The sequence below is a fragment of the Panthera tigris genome, chromosome D1, assembly GCF_018350195.1.
Source record: "Panthera tigris isolate Pti1 chromosome D1, P.tigris_Pti1_mat1.1, whole genome shotgun sequence".
NCBI lineage: Eukaryota > Metazoa > Chordata > Mammalia > Carnivora > Felidae > Panthera > Panthera tigris.
Window position 1 is genome coordinate 60,435,469 of NC_056669.1, and position 16,316 is coordinate 60,451,784.

The 16,316-nt window shown below is 38.3% G+C and overlaps 1 protein-coding gene and 1 pseudogene across 1 annotated transcript; both read left to right on the forward strand.

Moving 5' to 3' along the window:
- Positions 1 to 468: 468 nt before the first annotated feature.
- Positions 469 to 1,416, forward strand: LOC102971910 (olfactory receptor 52J3-like). Its single transcript, XM_007089344.2, has one exon. It carries the CDS (start codon positions 478 to 480, stop codon positions 1,414 to 1,416), a length of 939 nt encoding a protein of 312 aa, XP_007089406.2. The 5' UTR covers positions 469 to 477.
- An 8,007-nt stretch (positions 1,417 to 9,423) lies between these two features.
- Positions 9,424 to 9,945, forward strand: LOC122231481 (annotated as a pseudogene).
- The last annotated feature ends 6,371 nt before the right edge of the window (positions 9,946 to 16,316 follow it).

The window sequence follows — 16,316 nt, forward strand, 5'->3', positions numbered from 1 at the left end:
ATCATTAGATAATTTCTGCACTTCCCAATTACAGAAGTGTCTTGTACATATGTGCCTGCCACTCTACTTTCTAGCTGGCTTATCTCCTTTTGGATTATATCTGCATTTCCATGTGTGCATCCTTGATTTTTCATGTGCCCCTCTTCAGATGAGAGCTTTACAAAAGGTACAGGGCATGCAAAATTATTCCATACTTAATATCAAGTTCTGTGTCTTATAACTTTGCCATAGGCTTGCTGATGAGCCTCATGTGTTAAACAAAAATGAGTAATAAATTCTTTGAGACTGGCCCATTCAAATAAGTATGGCTCAGTTTATAATAAAAGATATATATTAACAAGCCCTTTCAAATAGCAGTCTTTTTCATTTTCATTACATATTGAAACACTAAGCTAATCATTTTCATAACCACATCTTATTCAAGCTTCTTTTTCCCTCCTTCCAGGAATGGCAACTCCTTCTCTGTCACTTGGGAGGATGTTTTATCCCAACAGGAGCATTTTTCACCCAGACACATTCTTCCTCGTTGGAATCCCAGGGCTGGAAGGGGCCCATGCCTGGATCTCCCTGCCTTTCTGCTCTGTTTATCTTGTGGCTTTGCTGGGCAATGCCACCATTTTGCTAGTCATCAAGATGGAACAGACCCTGCGGAGAGAGCCCATGTTCTACTTTCTGGCCCTCCTTTCAACTATCGATTTGGCCCTTTCCACAACCTCTATGCCCCGCATGCTGGGTATCTTCTGGTTTGATGCTCATGAGATTAACTTTGGGACTTGTGTGGCCCAGATGTTTTTGATCCATGCCTTCACTGGCATGGAGGCCGAGGTCCTGGTAGCCATGGCCTTTGACCGTTATGTGGCGATCTGTGCTCCACTCCACTATAAGACCATCTTGACATCCCGGGTGCTGGTGGGCATCAGCATGTGCATTGTGATTCGTCCTGTTCTGTTTACACTTCCCATGATCTATCTCATCTACCGCCTACCCTTTTGTCAGGCTCGTGTAATAGCTCATTCCTACTGTGAACACATGGGCATTGCAAAACTGTCCTGTGGAAACATCCGTATCAATGCCATCTATGGGCTCTTTGTGGTGTCTCTCTTTCTTCTGAACCTGTTCCTTATTGGCATCTCCTACATTTACATACTCCGAGCTGTCTTCCGCCTCCCATCACAGGATGCTCGGTTAAAAGCCCTAAGCACGTGTGGCTCTCACACTGGGGTCATCTGCGTTTTCTATATCCCCTCAGTGTTCTCCTTCCTCACTCACCGATTTGGACACAACATACCACGCTACATTCACATTCTTGTTGCCAACCTCTATTTGGTTATCCCACCTTCGCTCAACCCCATCATTTACGGTGTAAGGACCAAACAGATACGAGAGCGAGTGCTCCGCGTCTTTGCTAAAAAGTAGATACTCTTGCCTTTGTTTACCAAACATTTTGATCTAGCAAGGAAAATGTGTGTTCTTTCCAGAGATTTTTCTCTGTGTACATTTAGTGCCACAAGATGATATTCCAGGGGTTTTGATCGGGCCTGTTATTGATTCTATGATTTGAATAATCTTCAAAATGTTTCAGGTTCAAGGACTAATTCCTATTGTGGAAGCAAGAACTGTTTTCATTATTTCACTTTGTGTGAGAATGAACAGTCCAAGCAATGACACTTCCCATCATTACATTTGCTAACAGTGCTCTTTTCTCCCCTGTTTTTAAGTTCTTTATTTTTCCCTCAGTTCAACAAAAGTAAGACAAGGAAACATAACTAATACCTTTGTTCCCACAACATGAAATTAAAAACTATTATTACTGAGACTTATTTATCTTTAATGTTATTCTTAATCAAACACATGAGACAGTTAAGTTGCAATGACCTATGACTCGTACCCCAAACCACTTCCCATTTTTTTCTTATCCTCAGAGACAGGAATGACCATCACATGACTTTCTTCTTTCTTGGAGTCTAAATAGATCATTTTAAGTTCAGTTTTCTCTGTGGGGGTTGGGATTATAATTTTTTACTTCATGTAAATGGTAATATACTGTATCATTTCATAGGCAATTTTTTCACTTAATATTAAACTTAGACATCTGTTTGTGTTTATATATATGGGGTACAATATTCCTTTTTAAATATAGTCAAATCTGTAATTTGCATTTTATCTTTTCATAATATGAATGTATGTAATATTTTATTTTTAATTCCAAATCGATGTTGTGACATCTTTATGAATTGTTTTTGTGCATATTTGAAAATTTTCTAGTGGTTCTACACTTACAAGGAGGACTGTCAGATAGTAGGTTACTGATGGAACAGGTCACGTTCTTCTTTATTTTTATTGTGGTTATTTACTGTAATTTCTTTGTGCCCTCCCCAAGTTTTCTGCCCAGCTTCTTAAAAATCTCATAGCATGAGTTTTTGATTACACCTGACATATTAACACCTTTCTATAAACCCTTTATAATTAATACCTTATTTTCATATCGCAGATTAAATTTTTAAATGAAATCAGTACTGATAATATTATCTATAACACAGCATTTTATCCCTTTGAAACTTAGGGCTTTTGGACAGCTTTATTATATATGGACATCCCAACATCTATATTGTTACTGGGGTGTGTGTGTTTATTAAGTGTTACTTTTAATTCTAATCTACTTGCAACTTATTTTCATGTAAGGTGTAAGAATATTAAACACCTTTCTGTTTCTATTTCTAATCTGTTTAATAACATAATTGACTTAAGAACTCATCACTTCAGAACTGATTTGCATTTTTTTCTTTCTTCATATTAAATTTCAATTTGTACAAGAGTTTGCTTTTCATTTATATAGTTGGTTTGCTGTTTGTTCTTGAATCAGTGTCAGTCATCACTAGAGAATTACATTTTAATGACTTTTAAAGCTGATTATCCTCCTGTACTTTTCTTACTCTTCATTTGTTCTTTAAGCTAATTTGTAGAACAATAAAATGAAATGCTGTCATTTTGCTATAGTTAAAAATATCCTGATGGAATTTTGAGTTCACTTATTCCTTGGTTCATTTACTATCAATCAATTAAACAATGTGTTATTAATTCCTTGAAATATTAACTGAGACTTAATTATGCTCCTCATTTGGATAAGCACAGATGATAAAATGTGTATCTGTGACTGTTCTGTGACTACCCTGTTAGCATTCTGTTTCCCAGAATTCTCTTCCCTGTAAGTTTCCAGTTGAGAGTTGGTCACATAAGAAATGCATAAGCCGTGGGAGCAAATGTGAAACAGCAGCCATTATTTTCTGTAGCTCAATATTGTTTTCAGGCAGTGATAGAAACACAGCGATACTAGAGGATTCTAATTTCTCCCCATATCCCTCAGCTTCATGCACAGCTCTCCATGCCTACTGACCTGCTGACCAACAGCCATCACAAATCTACCACCAGGTATTTTACTTGTACACACAGAGGCAGTAGCTAGGAATAACAAACCATCTACCATAAATTTCGACACTCACTCCTTTATGATTCCATCCCAGAAGCTGAAAGTACCTAGTCTTTTTTTTTTTCATTTTTTTTAACGTTTATTCATTTTTTGATAGACAGAGTGTGAGCAGGGGAGGGGCAGAGAGAGAGGGAGACGCAGAATCTGAAGCAGTCTCCAGCTCTGAGCTGTCAGCACAGAGCCGGACGTGGGGCTCAAACTCACAGACTGCAAGATCATGACCTGAGCCGAAGTCGGACGCTCAACCAACTGAGCCACCTAGGCGCCCATGAAAGTGCCTAGTCTTCTGTAAACATCACCTTATTCATGCAGGCCTAATCTGACTAGAAAATTTGTTTTGGGATCTATTTTTCCCCCTAGCTCTTCCCACAATTGCATCTAACTCCTATATTTATTTTTTTAATATACATCCAAATTAGCATATAGTGAAACAATGATTTCAGGAGTAGATTCCTTAATGCCCCTTACCCACTTAGCCCATCCCCACCCCACAACCCCTCCAGCAACCCTCAGTTTGTTCTCCATATTTATGAGTCTCTTCTGTTTTGTCCCCCTCCCTGTTTTTATGTTATTTTTGTTTCCCTTCCCTTATGTTCATCTGTTTTGTCTCTTAAAGTCCTCATATGGCTGAAGTCATATGATTTTTGTCTTTCTCTGACTGACTAATTTCACTTAGCATAATACCCTCCAGTTCCATCCACGTAGTTGCAAATGGCAAGATTTCATACGTTTGATAGCCGAGAAACACTCCATTTTGTATACACACACACACACACACACACACACACACACATATATATATATGTATATATATACCACATTTTCTTTATCCATTCATCCATTGATGGACATTGGGCTCTTTCCATACTTTGGCTATTGTTGATAGTGCTGCTATAAACATGGGGGTGCATGTGTCCCTTCGAAACAGCACACCTGTATCCCTTGGATAAATGCCTAGTAGTGCAATTGCTAGGTCGTAGGTTAGTTCTATTTTTAGTTTTTTGAGGAACCTCCATACTGTTTTCCAGAGTGGCTGCACCAGCTTGCATTGCCACCAACAGTGCAAAAGAGATCCTCTTTCTCCGCATCCTTGCCAACATCTGTTGTTGCCTGACTTGTTAATGTTAGCCATTCTGAAAGGTATAAGGTGGTATCTCATTGTGGTTTTGATTTGTATTTCCCTGATGATGAGTGATGTTGAGCATTTTTTCATGTGTCGGTTGGCCATCTGGATGTCTTCCTTGAAGAAGTGTCTATTCATGTCTTTCACCCCTCTGCGGGAGGGTCTCACCGAGCAATGGCCAAATGAGCAATGGCTGAATATTGAGTGCACCCAGGAATGCCCGCTGGACCCTGTTGTTGCCGGTGCCCTGAGACTGTGGCCAGGTGCCAGCCCACCCCAGAAAAAGTTCACGAGACAGAGTAGCTGCAGCGTTTCAGGGATTATGGAAAATCACAACACACATCTGGCACCAGGCTTCACCCTTAACAACCTTGCCCCAGCACCAGCAAATGCGGCTGCCTTCCAGGGTCTGCTGGCACCAGGTGGTTTCAACAGTCTCAAATGTCCTTCCAGCAGTGGAACCGCTTTTCTTCATGTGGCCCAAGAACCTCCCAGACCCCACTCTGTTCCTGGGGATTCGTCTTTCCCACCAGAGCACCACCAGGTATCGAGCTGCGGAGTTGCAGCCTTTGCGTTCCCCTTGTTTACAGTCTTAATGGAATTTAAACCCTCTCCTTTCTCCCTTTTTAGTTTAGTCCCTGCAGCTGTTTCGAATTTTCCACTTTCTCTCCACCTGCTTTTGGGGAGGGGTGCTTTTCCCATAGTCTCCCTTCCTCCCTAGTCTCTGTCCTCTCTCCGCAGGCAAAAGCAGTTCCCTACCTTTCACAGCTTCTCGCTCCCCAAGTTCAGCTCTCTGCGCCGTGTACCTGCTGAATTTTGTGGTTCAGGTTGTGCATATAGTTGTGTTAATCCTCCAATCAGTTTTCTAGGTGTGTCGGATGGTTTAGTGTTGGTCTGGTTGTATTTCATGGACGTGAGACACATAAAAAGCTTCCATGCTGTTCCGTCATTTTGGCTCTTCCCCTCCGCAGCTAACTCCTATAATAAATTCTTTATTCTTCATACTCTTAGTAGTTCTGAACCTTAGTTGACATAAATATAGATACCAAAAGTGGTTCCTGGATAACAAATTCTTAAGGATGGAATTTGGAATTAGTTCCTTATCTAATGAGCCTTAGGGATAGCAAGGCCCCTGCTCCTATTGGCAAAAGAAACATTGGTCATTTGTAGAATGCAGTGACGAAACTGTTATGTATATTATTATTCTCCATAACCAAGGGCTTAAAGGAGGCAAAGCTTTTTGAGTATCCAAGTATTTCTGCCAAAGATTTTAATAAGAATGAGGACATTAGAGACTTGATTTTTTTGTATGATAAATAAGCCAGAGAAGTTGGATAAAGACAACAATGAACTCAGGGCTTTAATACCCAGCTGGAAGTCCAGGTAAGGAAATAAAGCATTTTTGACTATGCTAAAAAAAAAAAAAAAAATCATCTTCTACGAGGTCGTTTATTGGAAAGAAATAGAACTCCAAAACTTGGAATGATGTTATGTGGGTAGACTCCAATGAAGCAAATCCTGAATCCTGCCAACCCCCCTTTTACCGTTAGAAGCAGCTCTTATTCTCTTGTCTCAGTTAGATAGTCTCCCTCTGTCCAAAATAAATGTAATATCCTCCCCTGAGGTAGCTGACTTGAAATGGATTCCTAATCTCAGCCATGAAAAGTTCTCACCACTTCTTACAGTTTCTGAGAATAATGGTGTTTAATAAGAATAAAATGTGGGTCACCTATGTAATTTTTCTATTAACTATGTTATGAAAGCTAAAAAAAATAAAATTAATTCAATAGAATATGTAATCTAACCTAATATTATTCAAAAATTATTTAAACATAAAATCAATATACCTATCAATTAAATATTTGATATCATTGAAATTATCAAAGTAAGTCTTCTTAATCCAGTATTTAACACTTAAAGCACATCTTTTTTTGTACTAATCTTTTTGTACTATTTTTTGTACTAAATAATCAATGGCTAAAATAATATGCAACATAAGAAATTATGTTGAATTGAAAAATATTTTATATTTATATTAAAGTAAATATTAAAATTCATCCCATCAGTTGAATTTGCCACATGTCCGATGTGCAATAATCATATATGGCTAGTGTCTACTGTGTGGGAAAGTACAATTCTAGGTCTATAACTGGACTCAAATGCCAGCAGGCTCCAGGGGATAAAATATACTAACCAAAAGAATTGCAAGATTTTGCCACTTTATACAGATAGAAGCCTGGGGATCATGTGTGGTACTGAACTCTGAGTACTAGATCTGAGTAGAAGAAATGTGACACAGTATGAGGCTGAATTGTAATATGAGAATATTAAATAGAGATTCTGGATTCAATGTATTTGGGAGTGGTTCCAACAGTTAGAGGATTGACTAAAACCTGTTCTCAAAGATGGTCCTCAGTAAAATGAATGGAAATGCCAGACTTTCTCTGAAAAATACCATAAAAAAAAGTTCCCAAAGACTTCAGGGAACACAGAATGTTAGAGTTTATTTATCATGCATACCTGCTCAGTCAGCCCCTAAGTCTATCCTGGATGGCCTAGAAAACACTCTCCTCATCATGGCTGTGAGAAATATATTCCTGAGGAGAACCTAGGAAACCAGGAAAAGTTCTGCAAGTAGGAATGATGTCAGGAATTTTTTCTGTCAAACTGTTCTTCCTGATTTCAATCTTGAGACAGCTCTGAAGCCTGGAGCCCACTGAAGGGGGCTATCTCCCCTTGAAGAAGGATCCTGCTGAGCAGCTGACTATACACTAGTCTTCCTGAAAGGGACGTGTGATCATTTATTATCAAGACTATGCACTGGGAAGAGAAATAGCGAGAATCTTGGGTGATTATAAGACATGGATCCTGAACCAACATTAATATCTGGAGAAGCAAAATGTCACTAGTCAGTGTAGGGGTGTATGAAGGTCACTACAAGATCAGTTGCACTGAACAACCACACACTAGAGAACAAACCCTCAAAGTGACTTTCTTCCTTCCCTTCATCTTTCCCTTGTCTCCCACTCCTCCTTCCTCGGATTTTACTCCATGGAATTTTACTGACTCAAGCTTTGTTCTCTAAAGAACTACCAAGACCATTGGAATCATAGTGACCGTAGTAAGTAAGCACTCAGAACGAGGTTTCACAGAAAAGATCCTATTGCTAATAGTATAGTGATACCATTAGTATACTGCAATATATAGTCTTGTCTGCAGACCATATGTGATGCTATCATTTTTGCTCAGGATTTCATTCTGGCTAATTAAGAGGAGGCACAGGTTAAAAATGAGACTTGATAGTTCTAGGGATATTTAAATGATCTATTTCATATTAATAAGATGTGGCAATTTGTAGAGTTTGAGGAATCGGTCCATTTGATCTACATGGTCATTTTCGTTTTTATGGAACTGTCAATGTCTGCAGTATCTAGAGTGATACACCCTGCTTCATTCCTGACATTGAGAAACCATCTTCTGTCTTTCTCCCTTTCCCTTTCCTTTTTTTTCCTTCTTCTTAATCAGTCCTGACAGAAGCTTGTTAATTTTTGCTTTAAAAAATATCAGCCCTTGGCTTCATTTATTCTCTGCTTTCTATTCGTCTCCATGTTCCCATGTCCTTAGTCTGTTTTTTTCCTCACTCTCCAGGTTTCTTGTCTTTTCTCACTATGTCTGATTTTCTGTGTTAAAAAACTTTCCTTTTCAGAAAATTAGGACAAGGTCTTATGGATAGTGCTTGGGGTAAAGACAAAGAATGTATGACCTCACCCTGACCTGAGAGAGCTATGTCCATGATCAGTACCTCCCTCAAATCTTTCTTTCACCTCCTCTGAGCCCTGTCTTTCTTACATATTCTCCTTAGATATAGGAAACATGGAAGAACCTGAAGTCCTCCTTGTTTCCTTATGCTCTTTCATCGCCCCAGGAACAAAGGGATGTCCATTGCTGTCATAAGAAATATTTTGGCTCTGAGACTGGTTTTTACTAGTTAAACCTTCCTGTATCTATTTCAGTTTAAGATTTGTTTGATGGTGTTTATCTATGAATGTTTGTTGGATAATTTCATGAGGATACCTGTTGATTTTTGAGGTGATTTTTGAATTGCAATTCACATGAACATTAGTATCAAATGCAACATACTTAAGTTACTTGGCATATGATGTTTCTTTATGTTAGTGTGGCTATGCTTGGGGACCCATATAGGTCTTTTTCTGCCTTAATGATTTGTTGGCTTTGTCCTTAACATGCTCATTTGGGGAAGTCCTTACATTTTATATGAATCCAGATACCAATCTTTGCTCAACAGAAAGTACCAGAATACAGATTATTTTAGTTCAGAACTTCAGAGGATATTTTATCATTTCTTGGCATTGGCTATGCTATTAGTTGTCATAAAACTTTGGTTTCTTAGATTCAAACTGTGTTCAGTGTCAGGAATTTTCCTTTCTTTAATAGACAAAAAACAATATCACTGCCTTCTCTTGCACTCTACTAAAATATGAACTAAGCATTTGAAAACATTATGCTTTTTTTAATTATTTCTAGGAATGAATCATATCTCCTCCTATTTCAGCCAATTCCAGAATGCCCCATAAAAATATAACCATGCTCCATCATCTGCACTTTGTTCTTTTAGGCATCCCAGGGCTTGAGACTGTCCATGCCTAGATTTCCTTTCCCTTCTGTTGCATTTATATTTTGGCTCTTATTTTCAATGTAACATCTCAGATAATGATATGGATAGACAGAATCTTCTTGAATCTTATATTTTTTCTGGCCATGTATCTGGCCCTCTCTACATTCCTGGCTGGGTACATTCTGGTTTAATGTTCATGAGATTGGCTTTGGAGCCTGTGTGGGCCAGATGTTTCTCATACACAGGAATGTGTCTGCAGTACTGCTGGCAATGGCCTTTGACCACCATGTGGCCATCTGTGCATCACTGCACTGTACCACCATCCTGACAGTCTGGATGTCAGGAATTAGAATGGGTATTTCACTGAGTGCAGTCATATGCACACTGTCTACCTAATTCACTGTCTGTCTTTTTGTGATGCCCACGTTATTGCTCATAAAACTGTGAGCACATGGGCATGGCCAAGTTGGCTTGTGCCAACACTCATATCAATGCCATCTGTGGTCTTTTAGCTGCTTTCTTCCTCGTCTTCATCCTGGTATGGGTTGGGATCTCTTATGGCTATATCCTCTGCCCTGTATACGTCTCAAGTTACAAAATACCCATCACAAGACACTGAGCACTTGTGACTCCCATGCTGTAGTCGTGTTTGTTTTCTATACACCTGTCACTTCACTTTTAAAAACTGCACTGTACTAATGTACATTGTTAATAACAGGGAAAACAGTGAAGGCTGCTTTCCATTTTTCTGTAGATCTAAAATTTCAAAAAAAAGGTTTATTTAAAAAATAAAAATAAGGGGCACTCAGTGGCTCAGTTGGTTATGCCTCCGACTCTTGGTTTGGCTCAGGTTATGATCTCATTATTCATGAGATCAAGCCCCACATCAGGCTCTGTGCTGACAGCGTGGAGCCTGCTTGGGATTCTCTGTCTCCCTCTCTCTCTGCCCCTCCCCAACTTGTGATCTCTCTCTCAAAATAAAAAAATAAATGTTTTATTTTTTTAAGTCTATTTATTTATTTTGAGGGGGGAGGAGCAGAGGGAGGAAGAGAAATTCCAGAGCAGGCTCCACACTGCCAATGCAGAGCCTGATGAAGGGCTTGAACTCGTAAACCATGAGATCATAACTTGAGCCAAAACCAAGAGTCAAATGCTTAACCAACTCAGCCACCCAGGTGCTCCAATAAATACACATTTAGAAAAACATAAAAATATAAAGAAAAACATCACAAGATTTGAAAATTAGTGGTTCTTCTGATGACAAACACATAATTTGGTTAATTAACACTGTTTTGGAATAACTGAAACAACTGTATAACATAGTAAATGTTAAAGTTGCATTTGAAAGGATCAGAGAGCTCTCATGGCTGTTAAGAAGCTGCAGGAGCAAATAAAAGAAAAAAAAAGAATCTAAAAAGTTTGGCATTTGTGGTCACTTTTTCTTTAAAAATTATGTCTGTCAACCCTCACATAAGATAGTTAAAGAGATAAGTCAGATTTTCTTTAGATTGTTTTGCCAGTTGAACAATATTTTAACAGAATTTGCCATTTAGGGAACATAAACAAGGACTTGGTCAATTCCAACCAGTGGTTCCCACTTGTTTATGAACTTTTTCATGTGTAAGAAAGTGGGGGAAAAAAAAGTTAAATGACAGTAAACACTAAAGTTGGGACAGTAATAGTTACATCTGATGAGGAAATGAGAGAGAGGAGTACATAACATGCCTCCATTCTAATCCATGTCTTATTATTTGCGCTGACCACCGAATGCACAGCGTACTTATATGTCTTCCTGTGTTCAAATATTGTACGATGGGGTGCCTAGGTGGCTCAGTCAGTTAAGCATCCAACTTCGGCTCAGGTCATGATCCCATCTGTGTGCTGACGGCTCAGAGCCTGGAGCCTGTTTCGGATTCTGTGTCTCCCTCTCTCTCTGCCCCACCCCCTCAAAAAAATTTAAAAAAATATCGTATACCAAGAATTGTTAAAAGCAGCTTACAGAAGTCTGAAATTATGATACATTTGGGAGATACTGGAGATCAGGAAGACCCTCGTGAGAAGTATAAGAAAGCTGCATGCTACATGGAGAAGAGCAGCAGAGAACTACATGCTGGGACCTTAAACTGCATTTGGGAGCTTGAGTTTATTTTGACTTTGTGAAGAATCATGAGGCAATTTGTTTGAAATAAAATGAATAGGCAGCATTCACAAAGTTAGTAGAATTTTCTAGTTGTTATTACATTTATTAAATGCTTATTGTGTAAAAGATATACTATCAGGGACACTGCCTGTTACTTTACATGAAACATATGAAGTAGATACCATTTTATTTCCCCTTCTCCATATAAAAAGAGTATTAGGTCTTAATGAGAATAAGTAGCTTGCTCAAATCACACAGTCTGTAAGTGGATGACCTTGCAACTAGAATCCACTCTGCTTGGGCTTGATCAGATTCGAATGCTGGCTTTTAGGGCGCTAAATGTTCTCCTGATGTGTTATGATTTATCTTTCAGGCAAGGAATATAGTTGGTTCACATAGGCTCAGGTGCACATCATTGCACTGATTCTGGGTAGTTGGAATCTTTGTCCCTAGAGAAGAGCAGAAGTTCCTGGTGGATGTTTCTACCCAGTGTAGGACCTGGCTCAAAATAGGGAACTTGGGGCCCTCTTGTCCTTCAGAGATGAGGCCCTGAAGAGTTTCATTTGGAGGCTCTCCTTTGGGGAGCATCACATGAAGGATAAAAACTCCATTCTCTATTTCAGTACGTATGAAAATAGAAAGATCACGACAGGCTCAGAATCGCTTATGGTGCACACTTTGGTGAGTCTGCTACATACTTCCCCAGCCGATGGGTAAGATGACAAACAGAGGGGAAGAAAGGAGAAAAGATAATGGAATATATATGGAATATACTGCTTAATGAAATAAGTCAGAGAAAGACAAATACCATATGATATCACCCATATGTGGAATTTAAGAGACAAAACAAAGGAACAAACAAAGGAAAAGAGGATAAAACCAAAAGCCTCTTAAAGACAGAGAACAGAGTGGTGGCTGCCAAAGGGGAGGTGGAGGGGTGAAGGAGATTAAGAGTACACTTAACCGTGATGAGCAATGAGTAATGTATAGAATTTTTGAATCATTATATTGTATATCTTAAATGAATATAACATTGTATGTTTATTATACTTCAGTTTAACAAAATCCCTTAATGAGATGCCTGGGTGGCTCAGTTGGTTAAGTGTCCGACTCTTGGTTTTGGTTCATGTCATGATCTTGTGGTCTGTGCTGATGGTGCACAGCCTGCTTGGGATTCTCTCTATCCTCCCTCTCTCTCTGCTCCTCCCCTGCTCATGCTGTCTCTGCATCTTTCTAAATTAAAAAAAAACAAAACACCAAAAGCCAAACAAATAATAAAATCTCTTAAAATATGTGTTAAAAATTCTCTTACCCAATATGCTCAGCTCCGTACTACATTTTGAGTATACAGATATAAGTAAGTGAAAGTTTCTTTAACATTAAAGGGCTGTCTATAAATTAGACGAAAACAACAGGTAAATACAATTTCATATAATTTTTTTAAATGATCACTCCAAATAAAACTGGTATATAAAGGAGAGTATCCTGTCACGATTTCCTCCTCTCTCTCTGAATCTTCAAGAAATTTTACTTTCTCTCTTTTTTTTACCTACTTAAATCTACATCTGAGTCTCTTTGTATTCCTCTTGTCCTAGTTTTTTTTTTTTTTTTAATATTGTCTGCTACTCTAGAATATATCTGTGAGAAATGGAAGATCCATTTTAACAAAGATATTTATTATTCCCCAGGTCTTGGAATAACTTAGGTTCTCCTTAACAGCCAGGGAGGAAAAATCCCTTAACAGTCATTTGTGTAACTACTACTTGTATTGACTTTATCGTTTGCAGAAGGTAAACAAATTGTGACCACAACGTTTATGTATGTATAGAGAAACATAGAAATAGCTCTATCTTCACAACATCTTATAACTTTGTATAAACATTTTTTAAGTTAAATAAAGAAGATTTTTTAGATTAAACCAAAGGCTTATTTGATGAAAACCTTTCGTTGCCATGTCTGTAACTTTTTGTTGCCCAACAGTGATTAACTCCTAGTTTTTTAGCCTCCTATCTTTTTTTATGGAATACATTTGATATATAGCATTGTGGAAATTTAAGGTGTACAACTTGTTACTTTGATGCATTTATGTATTGTAACATGATTGCTATTGTAATGAAGCTTATCTATCCCAGCCTCCTGTCTTAACACTCCATGTTCTTGACAGGAAGCACACATTTTGAACCATAGGACATACTCAAAAATGTCTTAAAATGAAGAGAGGCTCAACTGAAATCAGTGCTATCATTATATAATATACTAATTTCTAGTATATCCCTCTCTTCCCCCCATATCATTGTATTTCTGGATTAAAACATTTTCCAGAACACCCAAAGCTTTTGCACTTAAGCATTTAAACAACAGGTTCTAGGTGGCTCAGTCAGTTGAGTGTCTGACTCTGGATTTTGGCTTATGATCTCATGGTTGTGGCTTTGAGCCCTGTGCCAGGCTTGGGCTGACAGTATGTAGCCTGCTTGGGCTTCTCTCTCTCCCTCTATCTCTGCCCTCACCCTTTCTCTTTCAAAATAAACCTTTAAAATAAAATAAATAATGCCAACATTACCTTGAATCCAAAACCAAAGACCCCACTAAAAAGGAGAACTAAGACCCAATTTCCCTGATGAACATGGATGCAAAAATTCTCAACAAGATACTAGCAAACAAGATCCAATAATACATTAAAGAATTATTCGCCATGATCAATGGGATTTATTCGTGGGATGCAGGGCTGGTTCAATATCTGCCAATCAGTGTGATACATCACATTAATAAAAGAAAGGATAAGAACCACATGATCCTCTCAATAGATGAACAAGCATTTGACAAAATACAGCATCCTTTCCTCATAAAAACCCTCAAGAAAGTAGGGATAGAAGGATTATACCTCAAGATCATAAAAGCCATATATGAAAAAGACCCACCAGTAATATCATTTTCAATGGTAAGAAACCGAGAACTTTCCACCTAGGGTTGGGAAAATGGCAGGGATGTCCACTCTCACCATTGTTATTCAACATAGTGTTGGGAATCCTTGCCTCAGCAATCAGACAACAAAAAGAAATAGAAGGCATCCAAATTGGCAAGGAGGAAGTCAAACTTTAACTCTTTGCAGATGACATGATACTAGATGTGGAAAACCCAAAAAACTCCACCAAAAAACTGCTAGAACTGATCCATGAATTCAGCAAAGTCACAGATATAAAATCAATGTAGATAAATCAGTTGAATTTCTATACACCAATTATGAAGCAACAGAAAGAGAAATCAAGGAATCAATCCCATTTACAATGGCACCAAAACTCATAAAATACGTAGGAATAAACCTAACCAAAGAGGTGAAGAATCTATACACTGAAAACTATAGAAACTTTAGGAAAGAAATTTAGGAAAGAAAGACACATACAAAAAAAGGAAAAACATTCCATGCTCATGCATTGGAAGAAAAAATACTGTTAAAATGTCAATACTACCTAAAGCGATCTACATATTCAATGCAATCCCTATGAAAGTAACACCAGCATTTTTCATAGAGCTAGAAAAAACAATCCTAAAATTTGTATGGAACCAGGAAAGACTCTGAATAGCCAATCCTTAAAAAGAAAACCAAAGCTGGAGGCATCACAGTTTTGGACTTCAAATTGTATTACAAAACTGTAATCATCAAGACAGTATGGTACTGGCACAAAACAGACACATAGATCAATGGAACAGAATAGAGAACCCAGAAATGGACCCATAAATGTATTGCTAACTAATCTTTGACAAAGCAGGAAAGAATATCTAGTGGAAAAAAGAAGTCTCTTCAGCAAATGGTGTTGAGAAAACAGGACAGCAACATGCAGAATGAACCTGGACCACGTTCTTATACCATACACAAAAATAAACACAAAATGATTGAAAGACCTAAATGTAAGGCAGGAAGCCATCAAAATCCTAAAGGAGAAAACAGGCAACAACCTCTTTGACCTGACCTGCAGCAACTTTTTTTTTTTTTACATTTGAAATATACTTTATTGTGCTAGCTAATTAAAAACATCTCTTTCCTATTGATTCTTTTTTTTAACGTGAAATTTATTGTCAAATTGGTTTCCATACAACACCCAGTGCTCATCCCAACAGGTGCCCTCCTCAATGCCCATCACCCACTTTCCCCTCCCTCCCCCCCATCAACTCTCAGTTTATTCTGTTTTTAAGAGTCTGTTATGGTTTGCCTCCCTCCCTCTCTAACTTTTTTTTCCCCTTTCCCCTCCCCATGGTCTTCTGTTAAGTTTCTCAGGATCTACATGAGTGAAAACATATGGTATCTGTCTTTCTCTGTATGACTTATTTCATTTAGCATAACACTCTCCAGTTCCATCCATGTTGCTACAAAAGGCCACATTTCATTCTTTCTTATTGCCATTGTGTATATAAACCACAATTTCTTTATCCATTCATCAGTTGATGGACATTTAGGCTCTTTCCATAATTTGGCTATTGTTGAAAGTGCTGCTATAAACATTGGGGTACAAGTGCCCCTATGCCTCAGCACTCCTGTATCCCTTGGGTAAATTCCTAGCAATGCTATTGCTGGGTCATAGGGTAGATCTATTTTTGATTTTTTGAGGAAACTCCACACTGTTTTCCAGAGTGGCTACACCAGTTTGCATTCCCACCAACAGTGCAAGAGGGTTCCCATTTCTCCACATCCTCTCCCGCATCTGTAGTCTCCTGATTTGTTCATTGTAGCCACTCTGAGTGGCATGAGGTGATATCTCAGTGTGGTTTTGATTTGCATTTCCCTGATGAGGAGTGACGTTGAGCATCTTTTTGTGTGCCTGTTGGCCATCTGGATGTCTTCTTTAGAGAAGTGTCTATTCATGTCTTCTGCCCATTTCTTCACTGGATTATTTGTTTTTCAGGTGTGGAGTTTGGTGAGTTCTTTATAGATTTT